At 39.0% G+C, this 20957-nt stretch overlaps 2 protein-coding genes across 2 annotated transcripts; one reads left to right on the plus strand and one right to left on the minus strand.

Moving 5' to 3' along the window:
- Window positions 1-3908: 3908 nt before the first annotated feature.
- LOC144547794 (uncharacterized) lies at window positions 3909-9491 on the minus strand. The gene is made up of 3 exons (XM_078296486.1): window positions 8399-9491; window positions 6377-8212; window positions 3909-5902 (listed from the first exon to the last, which is right to left on the minus strand). The coding sequence occupies exons 1-3, from the start codon at window positions 9489-9491 to the stop codon at window positions 3909-3911; spliced, it is 4923 nt and encodes a 1640-aa protein (XP_078152612.1).
- Window positions 9492-12568: 3077 nt separating this feature from the next.
- LOC144547853 (disease resistance protein RGA2-like) lies at window positions 12569-17286 on the plus strand. The gene is made up of 2 exons (XM_078296540.1): window positions 12569-16382; window positions 17156-17286. Exon 1 carries the CDS (start codon window positions 12650-12652, stop codon window positions 16358-16360), a length of 3711 nt encoding a protein of 1236 aa, XP_078152666.1. The 5' UTR covers window positions 12569-12649; the 3' UTR covers window positions 16361-16382; window positions 17156-17286.
- Window positions 17287-20957: the final 3671 nt, after the last annotated feature.

Below are 20957 nucleotides of genomic sequence, written 5' to 3' on the forward strand. Positions count from 1 at the left end.
AACATATATCATTTTGGCTTATCAAATTCCCCCAAGCCTAGTCTTTGCTTGTCCCAAGCAAGTCTAAACCCTCACAGGGATTCCCGGGTTTTGTTTATGTATTTCAAACCAAGTTATCTAAACTATCCTAAAGACTTAAAAATAAAATTGGTCCAGTCAAGGCAATTTAGGGTTCAAACAATTCAATTCAAAGCATGAGTATGTCAAACAATTATGCGGGTTTCTTTCAATGGTCTTCTTCACCTCACAAACGCACGTTTCGATTTTAATTAGGCAAGTTTATATCTATATGACACTTCAGAATTAGTTAATCCTAAATTTTTCTCCCCCATTCTACACGTGCCAACCAATTCCAGAAAATCCTTTTTTAAAAATTTAATTTTTGTTAGGGGTGTAGACTGTGCCTGATGCTTTGACTTTTTTTTTTTTTACTTGTGCATCTGTCTGTTTTCGGCTCACTCATTTTTCCACTCATTTTTATTTATTTTTTTATTATTTTTTTATTTATATATTTTTTTATTTTTTATTTTTTTATTATGCGAATATATCTGTCCTAAGGACTTCAATCCAACATAGCTCACTTTTTTCAGCCTACACCTTTGTTCAATTAAGTCCAATTAGAAAAGAATTTCTGAATCTCGCGCAAAATTTCCTACGGGCACCAAGTCTTTCGGTAACTCTTGGCATTGCGCGTCTGAGACTTGATTTTCAACATGTAGAGAGGTTCTAATTTAGGATCACAGGTACTAAAGTGTCATAAAACATAAATTCACTAATTATTATGTCAACTTGCGCCATGTGGTTATACCATTGAAATCCCCACTTAGATTGTGACATTCTCTCAAGACATTCAAATTTAATTGTTTTTACCCGAAATAGCACAGAACTTACCATTTTTTTTTGTTTTTTTTTTCCATTTTTTTTTTGTTTTTTTTGTTTTTTTTTGTTTTTTGTTTTGTGCCTTTTTTTTATTTTTTTTTATTTTTTTACGAAAAATAAATAACTTAAACCTAAGATACAATTCCTACAATTTTACCCCCCCAAGCCTAAACATTGGCACCGACCCGGTGCAATAAAAAGCTAATGAAAGGTAAAAAGAGAAATATAGAAACTCACAAAGTAATCAGGCTGGTGGAGGTGGTGGAGGTGGATGCGCAGTCCCCTGAGAAGAAGATGTACCAGTCGCTGATGGTGCTGGACGTGTAGGTCTGCGGCGCCGCGGTATCGGGTTTGCAGAAACAAAGCCAGAGTCAGACATATGCCCATAGATGCGGTCCGTCCTATATTAGGTGGCATGCTGCTGCTCAGCTATCTCATCCACCGTCCCTGCAAGGTCCGTGTACTGGACATGCATGCGCCCCATCTGATCGGTGAGCCGAGTCATGTCAGAGTGAGAAGTGCTGAACTGACCCGTCATGTATGTCTGATGCTGAGTAAACTGCCCTCCTATGTGAGTACGAAGGTCTGCAATCTGTTGATCTACAGAGTTGAACCGGTCCTCCACATAATCGCGCAGCTTTGTGATATTTGTGTTCATGGTCTGCATCAGCTCGAACATTTGTTGTGGAGTCACTTGGTCGGGACCGGGGGCCCAAAATGAAGGAGGAGGCTGAGGCTGCTCAGGTCCAGGGATCCCAAATGGATCAACAGCGGCTTGTGCGGCAGGTGGTTGAGCCATATCAAGGGGCAGAATCCAAGTGGAGGGATCTGCCCTATCAACCGGTATCCGGAGAGGCATTGGAATCTGCCGACCGCTAGAGAGGAAGAAGAAGGAGTTGCCGACGCGCGTGAAGATGCCAGCCGTCTGAAGATATGCCATATCAATGAATTCGGTCTGCTTTTGGAGGCGATGGGCAAGGACTTTGAAAACTGGCCCTTCTGCAGGAATGACCCCATGGTAGATGGCAAGACGGGTCACAAAGCCCCCGCAGGAGATCATACCGCCCGGAGTGGCATTTGTCCTCACGTTCAGGAGATTGTCGATGAAGAAGCTGCCAACGTGGGGTAGTTTCTCGGGATTGGTCAGGGCATGGATCATGGCATAGATGAAGTACGTCTCGCACTCGCCCAAGGTGCCCACTGTCTCACCACGTGCAAAGATGGTGAAGGAGAGAGCACGCTGGATGTAGCGAAACACCGGGTGGCTGATCTGACTGGCTTTGTATGTTCGCCTCGGACCACCAATCAGCTGGCAGGAGAATTCATAGAAACTGGAGTCCGGCTCCCAATCTGGCACCGTCACTGCATTAGCCAGGAGAGGAAACCCCAGGAGGTTGCTGAGTTCCTCAATCGTAATCTGGTACTCTGCACCATCCAAATAATACTGCAATAGAGTGTCATCTTCCATGTGCAGAGTAGACAAAAATTCATAGGTCAGGGTGCGGTACGCAGGAAATGGTCTGGTACAGTAGTCCCAGATACCAAGGGAAGACATGAGGGAATGAACCTCATCTAGAATGCCCAACTGCTGAAGGGTAGGTATGTGAACATACTTGGGCTGGACAACCTTTTTGGTCTTAAGAATTTGGAAATTTTCTTGTGCTTTTGGATGCACAAACCGAAGACCATAATCAGTGTCACGGCTTTCAGGCCACTGATCTTGAGGTAGTGTGGTCCAGTCAGGTTGGTCAGACATTTCAATATCATTAGACCCACTGTTGGTACCGGCCCCTCTTCGATATTGTTTGGACCGTTTTGAGGGGATGAAATCATCCTCCGCTACCGCTTTACCCTTGTTCTTTGGTTTTGGTGGCATGGCTGGTTTTCAATTGGTTCAATTTAATTTCAATTCACAATCGATTCAATTACCAATTTGGTTCAATTCAATTAATTGAAATTAAATAGAGTTAGAGATACAACCAAATGTGTGCAATCAAACCAATTTGAAGTGATGGAGTTGAGTAGAGTAGCCTAGAAGTCCAAACGCCGAGTCGATGCGCCAAATTCCAGAAAAAACAGCAAGGAAATGCCTTCTGTGAGTTTTATTGCGGGCCGCAATAAACTTGGTTGCGGGCCGCAATAAGGTGTATCGGTGGATGCTGAGACCTCTGACTTCTTCGTTGCGGGCCGCAATAACCGGAATTGCGAGCCGCAATGGGTCTATGTGAAACGTCGCTTTACTGGCTGCCGTCTTGCGGGCCGCAATGGGGGTTGTTGCGGGCCGCAATACGCGCGGTGGAGAGGCGGAAGAAGGACGGCAGCTGTAGATCGGTGCGACGGATTTGGTTTTTGTAGAGAGAGGGTGGAATAGGGATTTAGAGAGAGAGTAGAGATGGAGAGGGAAAAAGTTAGAGAGAGAAAGGGTTTGAGAGAGATGGAGAGAGAGAGAGTAGAGAGATGTAGAGAGAGAGAGAGAGAGAGAATTAAGAGAGAAAGAAAGAGATGGGGAGGAAGAGAGATCGGGAGAGAAGAGAGAAAGAGATTAGGAGAGATGGCAGGGAAGAGAGAGATGGAAATTTTGCAGAAAAATCCTCCCTTTTATCAATATTTTCGCGTCTGTTCGGCCTCCATTGCGGACCGCAATAACTTCATTGCGGGCCGCAATGGACACTTTTTTTTTTTTTTTTTTTTTTTTACTCTGACTCTCTGACTGCTTGGTTGCGGCCCGCAATAAAATTATTGCGGACCGCAATTAACTCAAAAACTAAAGCCAATCTTCAGAAGTCTCTGACTGCTTGGTTGCGGCCCGCAATAAAATTATTGCGGCCCGCAATAAAATTATTGCGGCCCGCAATAAAATTATTGCGGCCCGCAAAGGAGCCTGAAATCTTCTGAAAAACCTAAATTAACCTATTTAAATGCAAATAAAATTTAAAAATACGAAATTTAAAATTGCAAAAAGGTAAAGTGCTTGGGTTGCCTCCCAAGAAGCGCTCTTTTAGGGTCTCGAGCTCGACCATTGTTCTCTTTTAGTTCATTTGTGCATCGGTAAGGGAGATGTTAATCTTCCCTTCAACCGGTTCTCCATGATTGTACACTTTTAGCCTCTGGCCATTTACTTTAAATGCGCCAGTTCGTTCGCTCCAGATTTCTACCGCCCCATGTTCAAACACGCGTTTCACCTGAAACGGGCCACTCCATTTGGACTTGAGTTTGCATGCAAAGAGTTTAAAACGTGAATTGAACAATAAAACATAATCACCAATTTTGAACTCCCTTCGTATGATGTGCTTGTCATGCCATTGTTTTGTCTTCTCCTTGTAGATTTTGGCATTCTCATACGCGTTGAGACGAATTTCCTCAAGTTCATGCAAGTCGAGGATGCGTTTTTGTCCGGCTTGGTGCATGTCGAAGTTGAGGGACTTGATAGCCCAGAATGCCCTATGTTCCAATTCGACTGGCAAATGGCACGGCTTGCCGTAGACAAGCTTGAAAGGGGTCATGCCAATTGGTGTCTTGTAGGCCGTGCGGTATGCCCAAAGTGCATCATCTAACCTCAGACTCCAGTCTTTTCGGGACAATCCTACAGCAGTTTGGAGGATGTGCTTGATCTCTCGGTTTGACACTTCAACTTGGCCACTTGTTTGCGGATGGTACGGAGTTGCGACTTTGTGCCTTACACTATATTTCTCCATGAGAGCTTGAAATGAGCGGTTTATGAAGTGGGAGCCGCCATCACTTATCACCACCCGTGGAACACCAAATCTTGGGAAGATTATCTTTTGGAAGAGGCGCTTGACGGTCTTTGAATCGGCCCCTGGGCTTGGTATTGCTTCTACCCATTTGGAGACGTAATCCACTGCTACAAGGATGTATTTGTTGTTGCATGAACTCGGAAATGGCCCCATGAAATCAATCCCCCACACATCGAACAATTCGACTTCTAGGATGCTTTGTTGAGGCATCTCATGTCGCTTGGTGATGCTTCCTAACCTTTGGCATTTGTCACAAGAGACAACAAATTGCCTTGTATCCTTAAAAAGAGTTGGCCAAAAGAAGCCTGCTTGCAGGACCTTGGCGGCGGTCTTGTTGGTTGAGGCATGTCCTCCATATGGTGATGAATGACAGTGGTGAAGAATTGATTGAACCTCATCCTGCGGAATGCAACGCCTATGAATCCCATCAACACCAAGCTTGAAAAGATATGGGTCATCCCAAAAATAGTGCTTGGTATCCGCAAAGAATTTCTTCCGTTGTTGGTATGTGAGGTAGGGTGGTAGAACTCCGCATGCAAGAAAATTTGCAATATCCGCGAACCATGGGTATTCGATTTTACCCACTTGGTAGAGCTGCTCATCAGCAAAAGAGTCATCAATGGGTAAGTCTTCATTTGGTTCAGGTTTGATGCGCGAAAGGTGGTCAGCTACAAGGTTCTCGGTACCCTTCTTGTCCCTAATCTCCAGGTCGAACTCTTGGAGTAAGAGAATCCAACGGATGAGACGGGGTTTGGCATCTTTTTTTGTGAGAAGATAACGAACCGCGGCATGATCCGTGTAGACTATCACCTTGGAACCAACTAGATAAGGTCTAAACTTGTTGATGGCGAAGACCACCGCAAGTAGCTCCTTTTCAGTAGTGGTGTAATTGACTTGAGCCTCATCTAGAACTTTGCTTGCATAGTAGATGGCGCACGGCTTTTTGTCAATTCGTTGCCCTAGCACCGCTCCAATGGCGTAATCACTTGCATCGCACATGATCTCGAAAGATTCGCTCCAATTTGGTGGTTGCAGGATGGGAGCGGAGATCAATGCTTCCTTCAACTTATTAAAAGCATCTAGACACTCTTGGGTAAAATCAAATGGAGCGTCTTTTAACAAAAGATTAGTCAATGGCTTGGCTATTTTAGAAAAGTCCTTGATAAACCTTCTATAAAACCCAGCGTGTCCTAAAATACTTCTAACCCCTTTAACATTTGTTGGTGGAGGTAATTTTTCAATTACCTCAATCTTTGCACGGTCAACCTCTAAACCCTTAGCAGAAATCACATGACCTAAAACAACACCCTCTTGTACCATAAAATGACATTTCTCCCAATTCAAAACAAGGTTTACCTCTTCACATCTTTGTAGGACTTTAGATAGATTTAACAAACATCCATCAAAAGTGGTACCATAAACCGAAAAGTCATCCATGAAAACTTCCATAGACTTCTCAATTAGGTCAGAAAATATACCCATCATAGCCCTTTGAAATGTTGCAGGTGCATTGCACAAACCAAAGGGCATCCTACGGTATGCAAAGGTACCGTATGGACAAGTGAAAGTGGTCTTTTCTTGGTCATCAGGGTGAATTGGTATTTGAAAGAATCCACTATAACCATCAAGATAACAAAAGAAAGAGTGCTTAGCTAACCGTTCAAGCAATTGATCAATGAAAGGAAGAGGGAAATGATCCTTGCGCGTGCCGGTGTTGAGCTTTCGATAATCGATGCACATGCGCCATCCCGTCACGAGTCGTGTTGCAATCGGTTCGCCATTCTCCCCTTCGATCACGGTTGTCCCTCCCTTCTTTGGCACCACATGGATTGGGCTCACCCATTTGCTGTCGGAAATTGAATAGATGATGCCGGCATCAAGAAGTTTCTGAATCTCCTTTCGCACCACCTCGCTAAGGTTCGGGTTCAATCTCCGCTGTCCTTCAATGGTCGGCTTGTGGCCTTCCTCCATGAGAATGCGGTGCATGCAGATGGAAGGGTTGATTCCTTTGAGGTCATCAATGGTGTATCCAATGGCCTTTCGGTGCATCCTCAAGATTTGTAGAAGTTGTGAGGTTTGGTCTTGGTTTAGGGATGCGTTGACAATAACGGGATAGGTTTGGTTTGGACCGAGGTATTCGTATCGAAGGGTTGAAGGTAATGGCTTAAGTTCAACCTTGGGTGCGTCCTTCGAGGGTTCGGCAAAGTTGGGAAGAGTTTCGGTAGTTGAAACCTGAAGAATTGGGCTCAGAATAGGCTTTTTGTCAATCTGGGAAGGGTTATTGCGGGCCGCAATAAGGTTATTGCGGGCCGCAATAATTTCTGAATTCTGCAGGGTCTCTGTCTGGATTGGTTGCGGGCCGCAATAACTTCCATTGCGGGCCGCAATAATTTCTCGAATTTCTTCCTGCTCTGACTGGATTGGCTGCGGTCCGCAATAATCTCCATTGCGGGCCGCAATAAGGTCTATAGAACTCGTTTGGTCAGATTTTTCGCACTCCTGATCCATCCAACATTCAAAGGAACCCTTCTCCAAGCTGTTTATGAGTTCCTCATCTATCAACCTGTCAAGAATCTCAACACTACAAACACTTTGATCATTAGATGGATATTTCATTGATCTTTTGATGTCAAATGTTAATTTTTCTTCACCAATGTTCATTGTAATAATTCCATCATGAACATAAATCACAGCTTTTGCTGTATTGAGAAATGGTCTACCCAACAAAAGTGGTGTATGGATATCCTCATCCATGTCTACCACAACAAAGTCAATTGGTACAAAGAATTTACCAATTTGAATTGGCAAGTCCTCTACCACTCCTAGGGGTAACTTGACCGATTGGTCGGCCAATTGGAGAGAAATTCTAGTTGGCTTAAGTTCCCCTACACCCAACCTATCATAAACCGACTTTGGCATAAGACTTACACTAGCCCCTAGATCACATAGTGCACGTTTGAATTGGACATTTCCTATCGAACATGGTATGGAAAATTTACCCGGATCATCCAACTTTTTGGGCAATTCATTCATTACCATGGCACTACCGTTTGAGTCTAGGGACACCATTTGGACTTCTTCAAGTTTACGCCTATTTGAAAGGATATCCTTGAAAAATTTGGTGTAAACCGGCATTTGGGTCATTACCTCAGTCAATGGTAGGTTTACATGCAATTGTTTCAACAATTCAAGGAATTTAGCAAATTGCCTATCAGTTCTCTCGTTCTTAAGCCTACCAGGAAAAGGTGCAAATTTATGAGGGGGTATGTAGAGAGGTACCTGTGCACTTACCTTCGGTGGCTCATCTTGAGATGGATTCGCTTGAATAGCAGGGTCGCTTGGTGCAATTGGTGTAGCTTCCTTTGAGGCGGAATCTTCATGTGTGGAGTTGTGCTCATCATTGGTTCTTGTCTCTTCATTTTGCGGCTGCTCATAGGCATGCTTTGGCATGGGTGGATCCTCATATTGCGTACCGCTGCGAAGCATGTGTCTAACCGCCTTGACATCCCTGGGATTGTTCTCAGGTTTTGGTGGAAGGGAACCCGGTTGGCGGGAGGATTGCGTAGCTTGTTGTGCAACTTGGTTTTCAAGCATTTTGTTTTGGGTTGCCAACATGTCTACCTTTTTGGTCAATTCATCGAATTTTTGATTTTGACTTGCCATGAAAGTCTCCATCATTAATTCGAGATTGGACTTTGGTGGTGCATTAGAACCATACCCTTGGTTACCATAACCTTGATTTGGTCTATTAAAGTTTGAGTTACCTTGGGTATTTTGGTCATTTTGTCTCCACGAAAAGTTTGGGTGATTCCTCCAACCGGGATTGTAAGTATTAGAGTAAGGATTGTTATTTGGTTTGAAATTGCCTTGGTTTATGGCATTCACTTCCTCATGACTAACCTCATTACCTATACCACAATTTAGTGCTAAATGATCGGTCCCACCACAAATTGAACAAGGAAGAGAAGAAGGATAATTTACCGATTTTACGCTCATTTGATCAATCTTGCGATTTAAAGCGGCAATTTCTGCGGCCATGCTTGAATTCGAGTTCACCTCCTTCAATCCCCGTTGCATGATAACCGGGGTCTCCCTAGGGTTGTGCCATTGGCTTTGGTTGAGGGCCATGTCATCAACCAACTTGTATCCATCAACAGCCCCTTTGTTCATGAGACTACCTCCAGCGGCTGCGTCTAGCATACCCTTGTCTTGTGGCAGAAGACTGTTGTAGAAGATTTGCAGCAGGTTCCATCCTTCAATGCCATGGTGAGGGCAGCACCTCTGCAGCTCTTGGAACCTCTCCCACGCTTCGCTCATGGTTTCATCTCCTCTTTGTCGGAAATTGTGGATTTGATGGCGCAAGGAGTTAGTTTTGGATGGTGGAAAGAACTTGTTGAGGAAAGCATTCGCCACCTTAGGCCAAGTGTTCATGTTCTCGGGCCGTTGTCCCCTTATCCAACCCTTAGCCTTGTCTGCAAGAGAAAAAGTGAAAGCCATCACTTTAAGATCATCAGGAGAAACAGTTTGTACCTTAATTGTACTGCAGATTTCTTCGAAATTGGCTAAGTGTTGTGTGGCATCTTCGTGAGGCAGGCCATGGAAGAGATTACGCTGCACCATGCTAACCCATGCAGGAGGAATTTGGTATTCCTCAGCATTGATAGTAGGTGCAGTGTACCCAAGATGGATTTCCTCAGCCCTAGGCGCGGTGAAGTCTCTCAAAGGGCGGTTGGCATCGGCTGCTTCAAGATTTTCTCTCTCTTGGTTAGCTGCCCTCAACCGTTGAAGTTCATTGGCCATCCGATCCCTTTCTCTTTGGAGGTTTTGAAACCTAGCATCATCATTGCCGGATGACATGTCTAACCGGCGTGGATTCAAGGGAAAGAAAGGTCCCCTTGTCGGGTGCTTGTTTCTTCTCTGGTAAAAAAGATGAGTTGATCCTCTCCTCGAAAACCACTCTACCAAATCTGTGGCGTCCGGAGTTGGAGGTTCCTCTGCCAGATTTCAACCTAAATCAAAAGAGAAAAGAAATAAAAGAAAATTAAAAATAATTACTAACTAAATTACTTAGGTTTGATCTAAAATTCACCGTTGTCCCCGGCAACGGCGCCAAAAACTTGATGTGAATTTTACTACTACACAAGTAATAAATCCTAATTTACCCTCAATTCGGTTGCAAGTGTACAACCTTGTCAAGTAGTACTTAGGGATCGTCTCCACAGGGACAATTCGGAATATTAAACCCCACCTAACCAATTTAATTTAGTAAACGGAAATAAAAGAAATTTGTTTGTTTATCGGTGATCAAACTGAATTAACTAAATTCTAAGGTCTAAATGTGGTTTTTAAGCAAGAATGAGAAATTAGGGTCTCTTAGGGTTCCTATCCACTAATGTCACGATTAATTGATTTATTAAGGTTGTTCTTATAAATATGAAGGCACAGTTTAATGTTATCGGTATAAAGTGATATTTCTATGTTAATACCGTCTTTAAATTAGTATAAATGTCACCTCTCGGTACTTGGTTACACTAACCCAAAGTTATAAGTCTTTAACTGTCCCAATTGGTATAGAAAGTTATTCGTCACCTCTCGGTACTTGGTACAATTTTCTAACCTATCGGGTTAAGCCCGTATAAGATGAGCGTCGCCTCTCGGTATTTAGCCTATCAAATACTCTTTTTCTTTATGGTCAGGACTAAATATTCAATTTCTCAATTGTAAATACCGAATCCTAGGGTTTCATGCAATTTCGCTTAAGTCATCACAAACAAGTAATATAAAGAAAAGATCATACCAAGGAACAAGTAAATATAATATAAAATCAACTAATCCATGACATAAGTTTCAAGTTCTAACCCTAATCAACCCTAGAAATAGCCTTAGCCAACCATGGCTGCAGCACACAAGAAAATAAACAAGTAAAAGAGTTCTAAGAGAAAGAAATCAATGTAACCGCTCGAAGAATTCGCTAACTTCTTCTCCCTCCTTTTGTCTCTCCTTTTTCTCCTTATTCTCCTGTGCTTTTCTCTCTTTCTAATGTCTAAAATTCGTCCCTAAAACAGTTATATTTTTTCCAGAAATAAAAACAACTAATAATAGCAAAAATCTCGCTCTGGAACTGTTTATTGCGGGCCGCAATAATAATACAAATTGTTCTGTTCTGCAAATCGGCTCTGACTAGTTGGTTGCGGCCCGCAATAAAGGTGAAAATTCGCCAGATTTGTGCTTTCTTGTTCCAGATAGCTCGTCTTCCTCCGTTAAGCTCCAAGACTTGATTTCCTACAAAATAAACACAACTAGGGCAGTAACTTGAACTTTTAAACATTTATAACCTAATTAAATTCTAATTTCAACAAAACTCGGCTTAATTTTACACAACAAACCCTAGGTTTCAACATATATCATTTTGGCTTATCAATCTGGACCGTCCTATGTGCTTTAACATCCGTGCAAACTAAATCCACACTAATATTAAAGGACTTTTGAATTATTGTCGGCGGCCGGATTGGCTTCCCTTAAAATCAGACGGCCGAGATACTTTAACTCAAAAGATGCTATTTTGAGTTAATGCAGACGATGCGGACTCAGGTATCTCACAGGATACCACGTACGGAACAATTTTTGGGTATCACTGATTTTGTATGATCATTGGCACAGGTCACATAATACTTACTAACCGGTGTATTATCCATGATTGACCTTTATTTATTATTTAATTATAAAAACTTGCATGTATTACTTATAGTGATCACCTATAGATGCACAGCTCTAAACTTTAGTCCACTAATACATGATATTGAAAATAACAATTAACGGGCCATAAACTCCAATGGAAGATCAAGATAATAGTGAAATTCATCAGTCAACAACTTCCCAAATACGACACCAAAATGTGAGGTACGAATATTAAAGGACGTGGGACGGTAATAAAATATTGAGTTACCTTTGGGGAACCGAATTCGATAGGAGGTCAAAAAAAGGGGGAATTCCATGTATCCCCCTCAAAAACTTCAATATTACATATGTCCCCCTCAAAAGCTTATAATTACATATTTATCCTTCAAAATCACCAAAACTCACATATATACTCAATTTATCAAATTTTTCATTAATTTTAAATTCATCAACCTTCTAAATTCATAATTCTCATTTTACCCTTAAGAACTAAATGAACTAATAGAAGCTTCTACTGTATCCTTCATCCCATATTAAAAAACAAAACCTAGAACGGTTTCCCGGAAATCATTTCCATGCTAAAAGGAGATCGCTCCTTAATGGATTGCTGTTTTGGCATACAAATTTCAAAAACAGATAGCTTCTTAGAGCAACAAACAAATTCAAATAATAATAAATAAAACATATAATCTAAAGCATACAAAACTGTAGTATGACAAACATATATGGCATACAAAACAGATTTCAATATATTTCAAATAAAATTTTTCCACTCAGCATAAATTATTTCATATACTTGATATGCAGTAACAAGAGGTGTCAGATTCTTACAAGTAGCGCTGACACATGTATTTACAGAATATGAAATTGCATCAAATCAAACCTAATAAACATATAAAGTTTAGACCCTCTGATATATATCTTATACATAAGTAGGTTAAACTTTTAATGGCTTTCAAAAATTGAACATGCAAATTTTTTGTGGCAGGAGAGTCCAGAGCATTTGGCCAGCACTCGAACAGAGATTAAGTCAGAGATAAATGAAAGAGAAGAGTACAATGGTCAACACTGAAATTTATAGTCTTTAATATTATTATTTAATTATTGTTAGATAAATTTATAATATCACATGATTGTAATGGGTAATTATGTGAGTTTTTGTAATTTTAAAGGACAAATTTGTAATTATATATTTTGGAGGGGAAATACGTAATATTGAAGTTTTTGAGGGGATATATGAAAGAGTAGGAGTCAAGTCAATCAACTACTCTCACCTGCCTCCCGCCACTCCACTTATCAAGAATCGTTGGACGAAACTTGCCTGAGACGAATTCACCATGGACCCGGTAACAACCACCGCTGTAATCAACTGGAGCTTCTCAGCCGCCGGTTGGCTGATCTCCCCTGTGCTAAGCCGGCTCCTCAACAAATTTTTTGATGCACTACCTCCAGAGTTCCAGTCTCGAAAGGAAACCCTCCGTTTACAATTGGAAAAGCTCCAAACCACAATTCTTCCCCAGCTACTCATCCTGACAGATGCTGCACAGAAGAGCCCTCACCGGCCTCTTCTCGAGAACTGGCTTCAGAATCTCAAGTCTGCATTCTATGAGGCTGAGCATATGCTCGGTTTAGTTGAGTACCAGCGCCTTGAAAAGGAGGTCAATTCCCTCTTTCCATCTACTTCTAAATTTGATTTAAAGAAATTAAAAACCAAGCTCCCGGGATTTTCATCTGACAAGAAAAATCTCATTAAAAGCCTCGAGAATCTGGAAAAAATTGTTAATCAAGCCATGGAATTTGTTTCCCTGCTGAGCCTACCAAGTAGCAGTGTTAATAATTCAACTTGGAAACAAAATGAACAGTATAGGGAAACAATTTCTGTTCCGGGTTCCACAGTTATTGGTCGTGAAAAGGACAGGAATAAAATTGTAAAATTGTTGCGGCAGAATTTCCTGGAATCGTCTAGTAATGCTAAGTGTTACTCTGTGATAGGAATATGGGGCATGGGTGGGTCGGGGAAGACGACCTTAGCACAATATGTTTGTGACCATGAGAGAGAGGTCAAGTACTTTGACCATGTCATATGGGCTCATGTTTCTCAAAAGTTTAGTGTTAAAGACATTTTCAAAACGATTTTGATAATCTTGAAGGAGCCTTGTCCCGGTTTTGATAATCTTGAAGCGCTACAACTGAAACTTGAAGAGAAATTAAGGGGAGAAAGGTACTTTCTGGTGTTGGATGATGTTTGGTGTGATAAAGGGGTTACTGAACAGGAACTAGAGCAGCTTTTTGTCCCTTTAAGAGCCGGTAAGAGAGGCAGCAAAATATTGGTTACTACTCGGATTGAAGCGGCAGCCAAAGCTTTGGGAGCTGTGAATCCAATCCCATTGCGAGAACTTGATGATGAACAATTCATGTCGCTCTTTATCAGTAACGCAATAGGTGATGCGCAAATCAATGACAATCACATGAAGGAAAGGTTACTGTCCATAGGAAAGAAGATCGCGGCAAAATTACATCGATCGCCATTAGCCGCAAAGACTGTGGCCGGGCAGTTACGAAGAAAACTGGACCCAAAGTTTTGGTCATCCATGCTAGAGAAAACCTTGTTACATGATACAATGGGTGCACTTCTTTTGAGCTACCAACACCTGTCTCCCCCAGTGCAACGATGCTTTGCATTTTGCAGCTTGTTCTCCAAAGGGGCGTTCTTAAATCATGACCATTTGATAAATTTATGGATTGCAGAGGGCTTCATAGAAACAGAGGGTACTAATGAACATTTGAAGGATATTGCCAGTTGGTATATTTCAGATTTAATTTCTAGCTCTTTCTTTCAGGTTGACAAAGAAGATAGTAAACGTTACTCTATGCATGACCTTATGCATGATCTAGCTAAACATGTTTCTGAAAGTGAATGTTTTATAATTGAAAAGAACGACAAAAAGGAGATTCCTAAGCAAACACGCCATATATGTGTTGTGGATACTATGATCGGTGAGTATGTGGAGAAAATATGCAAACTAGAAGATCTCTGCACATTGGTTGTTCGCAGATCATTTTTACCTGATATCAGTTTGAAAGAAGTGGACCTTGATGCTTTTTTTGTGAAGTCAAGCAAATTATATGTAGTAGATATACAAGGGGCTATTGTTGAAAGATTTCCTAAATCTGCGGTTCAGTTGAGAAACCTACGGTACCTTAAGTTTGTGACAACTGAAGAAGATGCCATTCCTGAATCATTAAATAGGCTTTACCAATTACGTGTGTTATCTATTTCGAAGTCGAGTTCCAATCCTAGTAGGTTTACTGCAATCCCCTATGTTGGGAGGCTAATATTACTTCAAGATTTGGGGGTATTTCATGTTAAAACAAAAAGGGGATTTGAACTGAAACAATTGGAACACCTCAGAGATCTTTTTGGATCGTTATCTATTTACGATCTCCATAATGTTGAAAGTAAGGAAGAGGCCTATGAAGCAAAGTTATCTGAGAAAAAGGGCATCCAGAATTTACACTTTTATTGGGATTATGGAAGTGAAGATGTCATGAGAGACATTGATGTTGAAATTCTAGAGGGTCTTTGTCCACCACCCGAAATACAAGAGGTGGCTATTAATGGATACAGTGGTAAGAGTTTTCCCAGTTGGATTTTAGAAAATCATGATAACATTATTCATCTCAAGCATCTTGAACTTTCTAACTGTCCTAGGTTGAAGAATTGGGAACATCTTCCCTTAAATTTAACTCGATTAACAATTTTCCGTTGTCTCTCTCTTGCTTTTGTGTTGAAAGAAGATTTAGAGATGGTAACGTCAATAAGGTACACAATAGTATCCCAGATTGTGAATTTCTTGGAGAATTCGGTTGGCAGAAATCATTATAGCTGTGTTAAATTTCTTGGAAAATTGATGCTGGGTGGTCATACACGTGATCAAACATATTCAACCACTTTGAATGATCTGAAAAAATGCTTAGAGAAAAGGTTAGACCTTATTTCTGAACTTAAAGACACATATGATGAGCTATCCCTGCCTGTTACACTGATGAAACTTTCAATTAAATCATGCTTTATCACAGACAAAATCTTAGCACGGTCTTTCCAATTTCTTACCACCCTGACCCACCTTGAGTTAGAGGATATCATAACTATTACATGTATAGCTAAAGAGGTGCTTAGTTCCTTGACCAGTCTCATGGTTCTCAAAATCAGAGGATGCCTGCTGCTTACCTCAATTGGTGGTTTGGACGCTCATAGCACCCTTGTGAAATTTACAGTCGAATGCTGCCCCGTCCTCACGTTTGAGATACCAGTCGTTGCAAATAGCAGTAACACTGTGGAAATAACATCAGCATCATTAGCCGGGAGGAAAACTAAATCTAGTATCCTAAAAGATGTTTCACTCTGGGGCTGTCTGCCTTCGGATGGTATGTTGCAGGATCTAGTCTCCCTAGAAACCTTAGGGATTGTGGATTGCCCAACTATAGTAAATCTTCAAATCAGTCATTTGAAGTTGCTCGTTGAACTAATAATAACACATTGTCCAAACATAGTTTCACTAAGGGGCTTAAATGAATTGAACAATCTTAAACGTTTGGATGTGTTTGGGTGTGAGAAGCTCAAATGCTATACAGAAGCTGATAAGGTGCCCCAGTTGAAGGTACTAGTCATCAGCAGATGGTCATTGGCTGAACAACTTGTCTCAAGGTATGGATTGTCTTCTTTGGTTTTTCTACACTTTCGGGAGTCACAGCAAGAGTACTTTTCTCAAGAAGAATGTCAGGTGTTTCACTGTCTCTCTTCCCTTGAAGTAATTAGTTTTCGTGAGTGTAAAATGCACATGTTGCCCAATCTTTTGTGCCTTCACTCTCTCCAAAAGCTGTATATCAGTGACTGTGAAAATATGACTTCTCTCCAAGAACTGCCACCATCAGTCCAGTTTATTGATATCAGTAACTGCAATGAACAGTTCACAAGGAGTTGCAAAGATCCGATTGACCCAAACTGGCATAAGATTTCGCACATCCCTGAAAAGTTTATTCGGTAATAGAGCCAATGGCCTTGAGAAGGTACTTTAATCTGCTTTATCGTAATGTTATTTATGGTCCTGCCAAATATTTCAGCTAATGTATCTTGGTTGCATATTCTCGAGGCAAAAATCTGTTTTACTGGTACTAGATTTTGGTGTTCTACATATCACTTTCAGTATTGTTAAGTGCTAAAGCACTGTTTTTAGAATTTCAGTAAAAACAAACATATATATGACTTAAAATTGACCTCATGTAATTCTCTAAGAAGCAATTATATGGAAGTAAAATGTGGAAAAGAAAATGGAATGACATACAAGAAACTTGGGTAATTCAATTGGGTACAATGGGTATGCACCAGGTAAAACAGGTCAAAAGTTTCAACTGGTACAAATAGGTATAGAGCTGAAAAGGCTTTCAAATCTAAGATTTTAAACACTGGTAGTTTAACCACTTTTGCTCAAAAGCTTGCACATAGTTTGCCACTGATCCTTTTGCTATAAATAGCTATTATATTAGGTGTTATAACAATACTGGTGCATCTGAGTAATGTAATCTACAATGCTGTTTTATTGTGATCCCTGTGAGTTCTAGGTGATAGTAATTAAATAAAATGATTTATGCTTCACATAAATTATAAGAATCATTTGACACACCAAACAATTACAAAATTAAGATGTTCTTTTTGAAACCTCATGTCAATTGAAACTATTAAATCCTTATGGTGTTTTCTTTCTTTTTGATTGGATAATTTTTTATATTGGTGATACACTGCTCCTACATTCATTAACCAACAGTTTATTCAACTATTGCAGTTTTATGATAAGAGTTTCAATCATGCTTGTATAAAAGAAGAGGAGAAAAGATGATTAACAAGAGCTTCCTTTGGCTTTTATGATCTCCTGTATTGTATTTGTTGTTTTATTAAACAAAAAGAAAATAAAAAGATGCAAATTGAAGCTTGTTTTGTGATTTTTGTGAATTCATGTATCTGCTTTAAAAAACAGTTTGTGTTGTTGTTGGGTTGTTTTTTAGTTTTCTGAACTGTTACAATTAGTAGATGCTATCTAGTTTAGTTTAATATTTTGTACCAGAAGGCTGGTACCAGTATCTGTAATGATTAAAAACTGGTGGAATTATTCCACTTTTGCCAAAATAAATAAATAAAATAAATAAGATAAAATAAATCATTATTTGATTGTATTTTTTTTGGTTTGGTGTCCTTCTATGAGAATAAAGAGGAAAAGAAAAGAAATATGGAGATCAGTTTCTGTATAATGTAAACATGTAGCAGTTTCTGTATTTTTGTGGTCATGTAATTCTTAGGCTGAGGGAACAGACTCGGGCCTGACCATTTTCGGCTTGGATGTGGTTGTAAGTTTAGTTCAGTTCTTTATTCAGATATTTGCTTTATCAATCTTGCATTGCGCTTGGGATTTGATTGTTTTCTTGTGAATGAAAACTCAAAAGAAGTCTAATGTTACATTATTGCACATGCAGATTCAAGAGAATAGCGGGGACCACGTAATAGAAGACCTAAACCACCTCCCCTCTTTTAAAGAAGTCACTGGTATGCATTCTATCTCTGCATTTTGGGAAGCTATTAGGAGTGTTTACAAGGTAAAGAAGGCTGCTGATGTACTAACCCACATAAATGGTATCGAGTTATGCTTATTTTGTTTTTTGTATGTAAAGCTGGAAATAAGTTGGAAAAATGAAGGGTCTTGCTCAATTTTCAAGGATTTCAAGTACTGTTATTTCCAAAAAAAAAAAAAATGCAAGTAATGCTGGTACATGTGTGGAACTGAAATAAGAATATTACGTAGGTTATTATGTGTAGTGATCATACTATGTTTTCTTTTCTACCGGAATAAAGCCTAAAGATATAATAATAAACAAATAACGAGGAGATAAAGGGTAAAAAGGTAATTTGTAAACCAAAAAGAAAAGTCCAATTGGTACAGTTAGGTATATTTTGATATGTTAATACGAATGTACGATTGTGATTTTGTAAACAAAGCCAGGGAGCATTTGGTCCATCTAGACTTAGTTAAAGAGTTATTAGCAGTCCTGGTATCACTGAAGAAATCTTAGGACGCCAAAAAAAGCTGCATATGAATCCACATATGAAACATGAGTGAGGCTACGGTACTATGCATAGATCATATTGTCATGTGCTATAGATTTAAATCTCCGGTTAATTTGAAAATTCTAACGGTTGATTCAAACCGTTCAACATGATCTCCATATAAATATGTACTCGTAAACTAAATTTTATATATTTTTTAGAAAATTTTTACTATTTTTTTTAAATGGATAGAAAATGACTTGATCGCAAAATTCTGAACCATCCAAAAACAGTGTTTTATATCCATTTAAAAAATTAATAAAAAAATTTAAAAAAATGTAAAATTTAGTTTACAAGCATATTCATATGGAGATCATGTTGAATGATTCAGATTGACCGCTATCATTTTGAAGACCAAAATATTGATGCATAGTACGGACCAATCCGCACTATGCATAGTAACGTAGCCTCACTAACAAAAAAAATATACAACTTTGAAACGGACATGATTTATATACAAATATGTGATAAGATTCATTTATGATTTAAATTACGTAGTAACTTCAAATTTCAATCGTAACTTGATGTCTTTCAATCGTAACTTAATGAGACATCGAGCCTTTTGCATTTCTTGAACATACAGAATCCTATTGAAGAAGATAGTGTTATTATTGGAGAATTTTACAAAACATCATGTCTTCAAAAATTATCAAACAAAATATCCTTGCAAGTCCTAATTTTTCTCATCCTTTCCTTCCCTCCCACTCCCTCTCAATTACTCCTTTCCTCTTATTTCTCCTTTCTTCCTCCCACAATAAAAACAAAAATAATTTTTAATAAAACACAAATACTGAAACGAAACAAAAGTTTCTTCTTCTTTCCTCTCAAATTTGTTCAATACTTCAATTACTTGATCGAGACTATTTGACAGTTCCATTGAGACTCTAGTGGAAGAACAAGATAATAGTGAAATTCATCAGTCAACAACTTCTTTAGCCAAATATGACACTAAATGTGAAGTACGAATATTAAAGGACGTGTTAAACAGATTGGACGGTACTAAAATATTGAGTTACCTTTGGGGAACCGAATTCGATAGGAGGTCAAAAAAAAGGGGGAATTTCATGTATCCCCTCAAAAACTTCAATATTACATATGTCCCCCTCAAAAGTTTATAATTACATATTTATCCTTCAAAATCACCAAAACTCACATATATACCCAATTTATCAAATTTTTCATTAATATTAAATTCATCAACCTTCTAAATTCATAATTCCCATTTTACCCTTAAGAACTAAATGAATTAATAGAAGCTTCTACTGTATCCTTCATACCATATTAAAAAACAAAACCTAGAACGGTTCCCCGGAAATCATTTCCATGCTAAAAGGAGATCGCTCCTTAATGGATTGTTGTTTGGCATACAAATTTCAAAAACAGATAGCTTCTTGGAGCAACAAACAAATTTCAAATAATAATAAAAAAAACATACTAATCTAAAGCATACAAAACTGTAGTATGACAAACATGGCATACAAAACAGATTTCAATATATTTCAAATAAAATTTTCCACTCAGATACACATGTAGTAACAAGAGGTGTCGGATTCTTACAAGTAGCGCTGACACATGTATTTACAGAATATGGAATTGCATCAAATCAAACCTAATGAACATATAAAGTTCAGACCCTCTGATATGTATAAACCTAATGACATCAAATCAAACCTAATGAACACATGACACCAAATCAATTAAATAGACATCGGTGTCATATAACACTAACTTCAAAATTAATTAAATAGACTTCAAACGACTAATTCAGACCGTTCAAACCGATTTACTTTATGAATGATGCATTTACATACAATTTTTTTTTTTATATTTTCGAGTTATTTTAGTATCAAATCAAGTGATAAAAATATTGGAAAATGAATGTATTAAAATTAACTTAAAAACTCACACATTTGACCACTTGATTTGATACTAAATAAATTCAAAAAATTATAAATTTTGATGTAAACACACAACTAATGAAGTAGATCGGTTTGGATTCACCGTTTGAAGTCGATTCGATAGGTTTTGAAGTTGATATTATACTAGCCATACTCCTTATAAATATGTAGGTTAAACTTTAATGGCTTTCAAAAATTGAACAAGCAGTTATATTGGCTTTTCAGTTTTAATTTCAGTAGTTTAGAACAACCATAAGAATGGGTTATCAGAAAAAAATGCAAAAATATGTATATTTTTACTTCTATATATGTATACATGAACAATCAATTATATATGTGCATTATCCATATTAAACTTTGAAATGACTTAAATGAAACCATTCAAAATCATTCAGAATCATAATTAAGCTTGCATATATTCATCTACTGAATAGATAAACAATTCCATTAAACTTACCATATCATATTCCCACACCGATCCACCAATTAACACAACTCAACACATATACCTGAATATAGACCTCAAAATCACAATTTTTAGATTTCGAAAAACAATCCACCAATTAACACAACTCAACACAGATACCTGAA

Source organism: Carex rostrata, chromosome 32 (assembly GCF_964058835.1).
Source record: "Carex rostrata chromosome 32, lpCarRost1.2, whole genome shotgun sequence".
Classification (NCBI taxonomy): Eukaryota; Viridiplantae; Streptophyta; class Magnoliopsida; order Poales; family Cyperaceae; genus Carex; species Carex rostrata.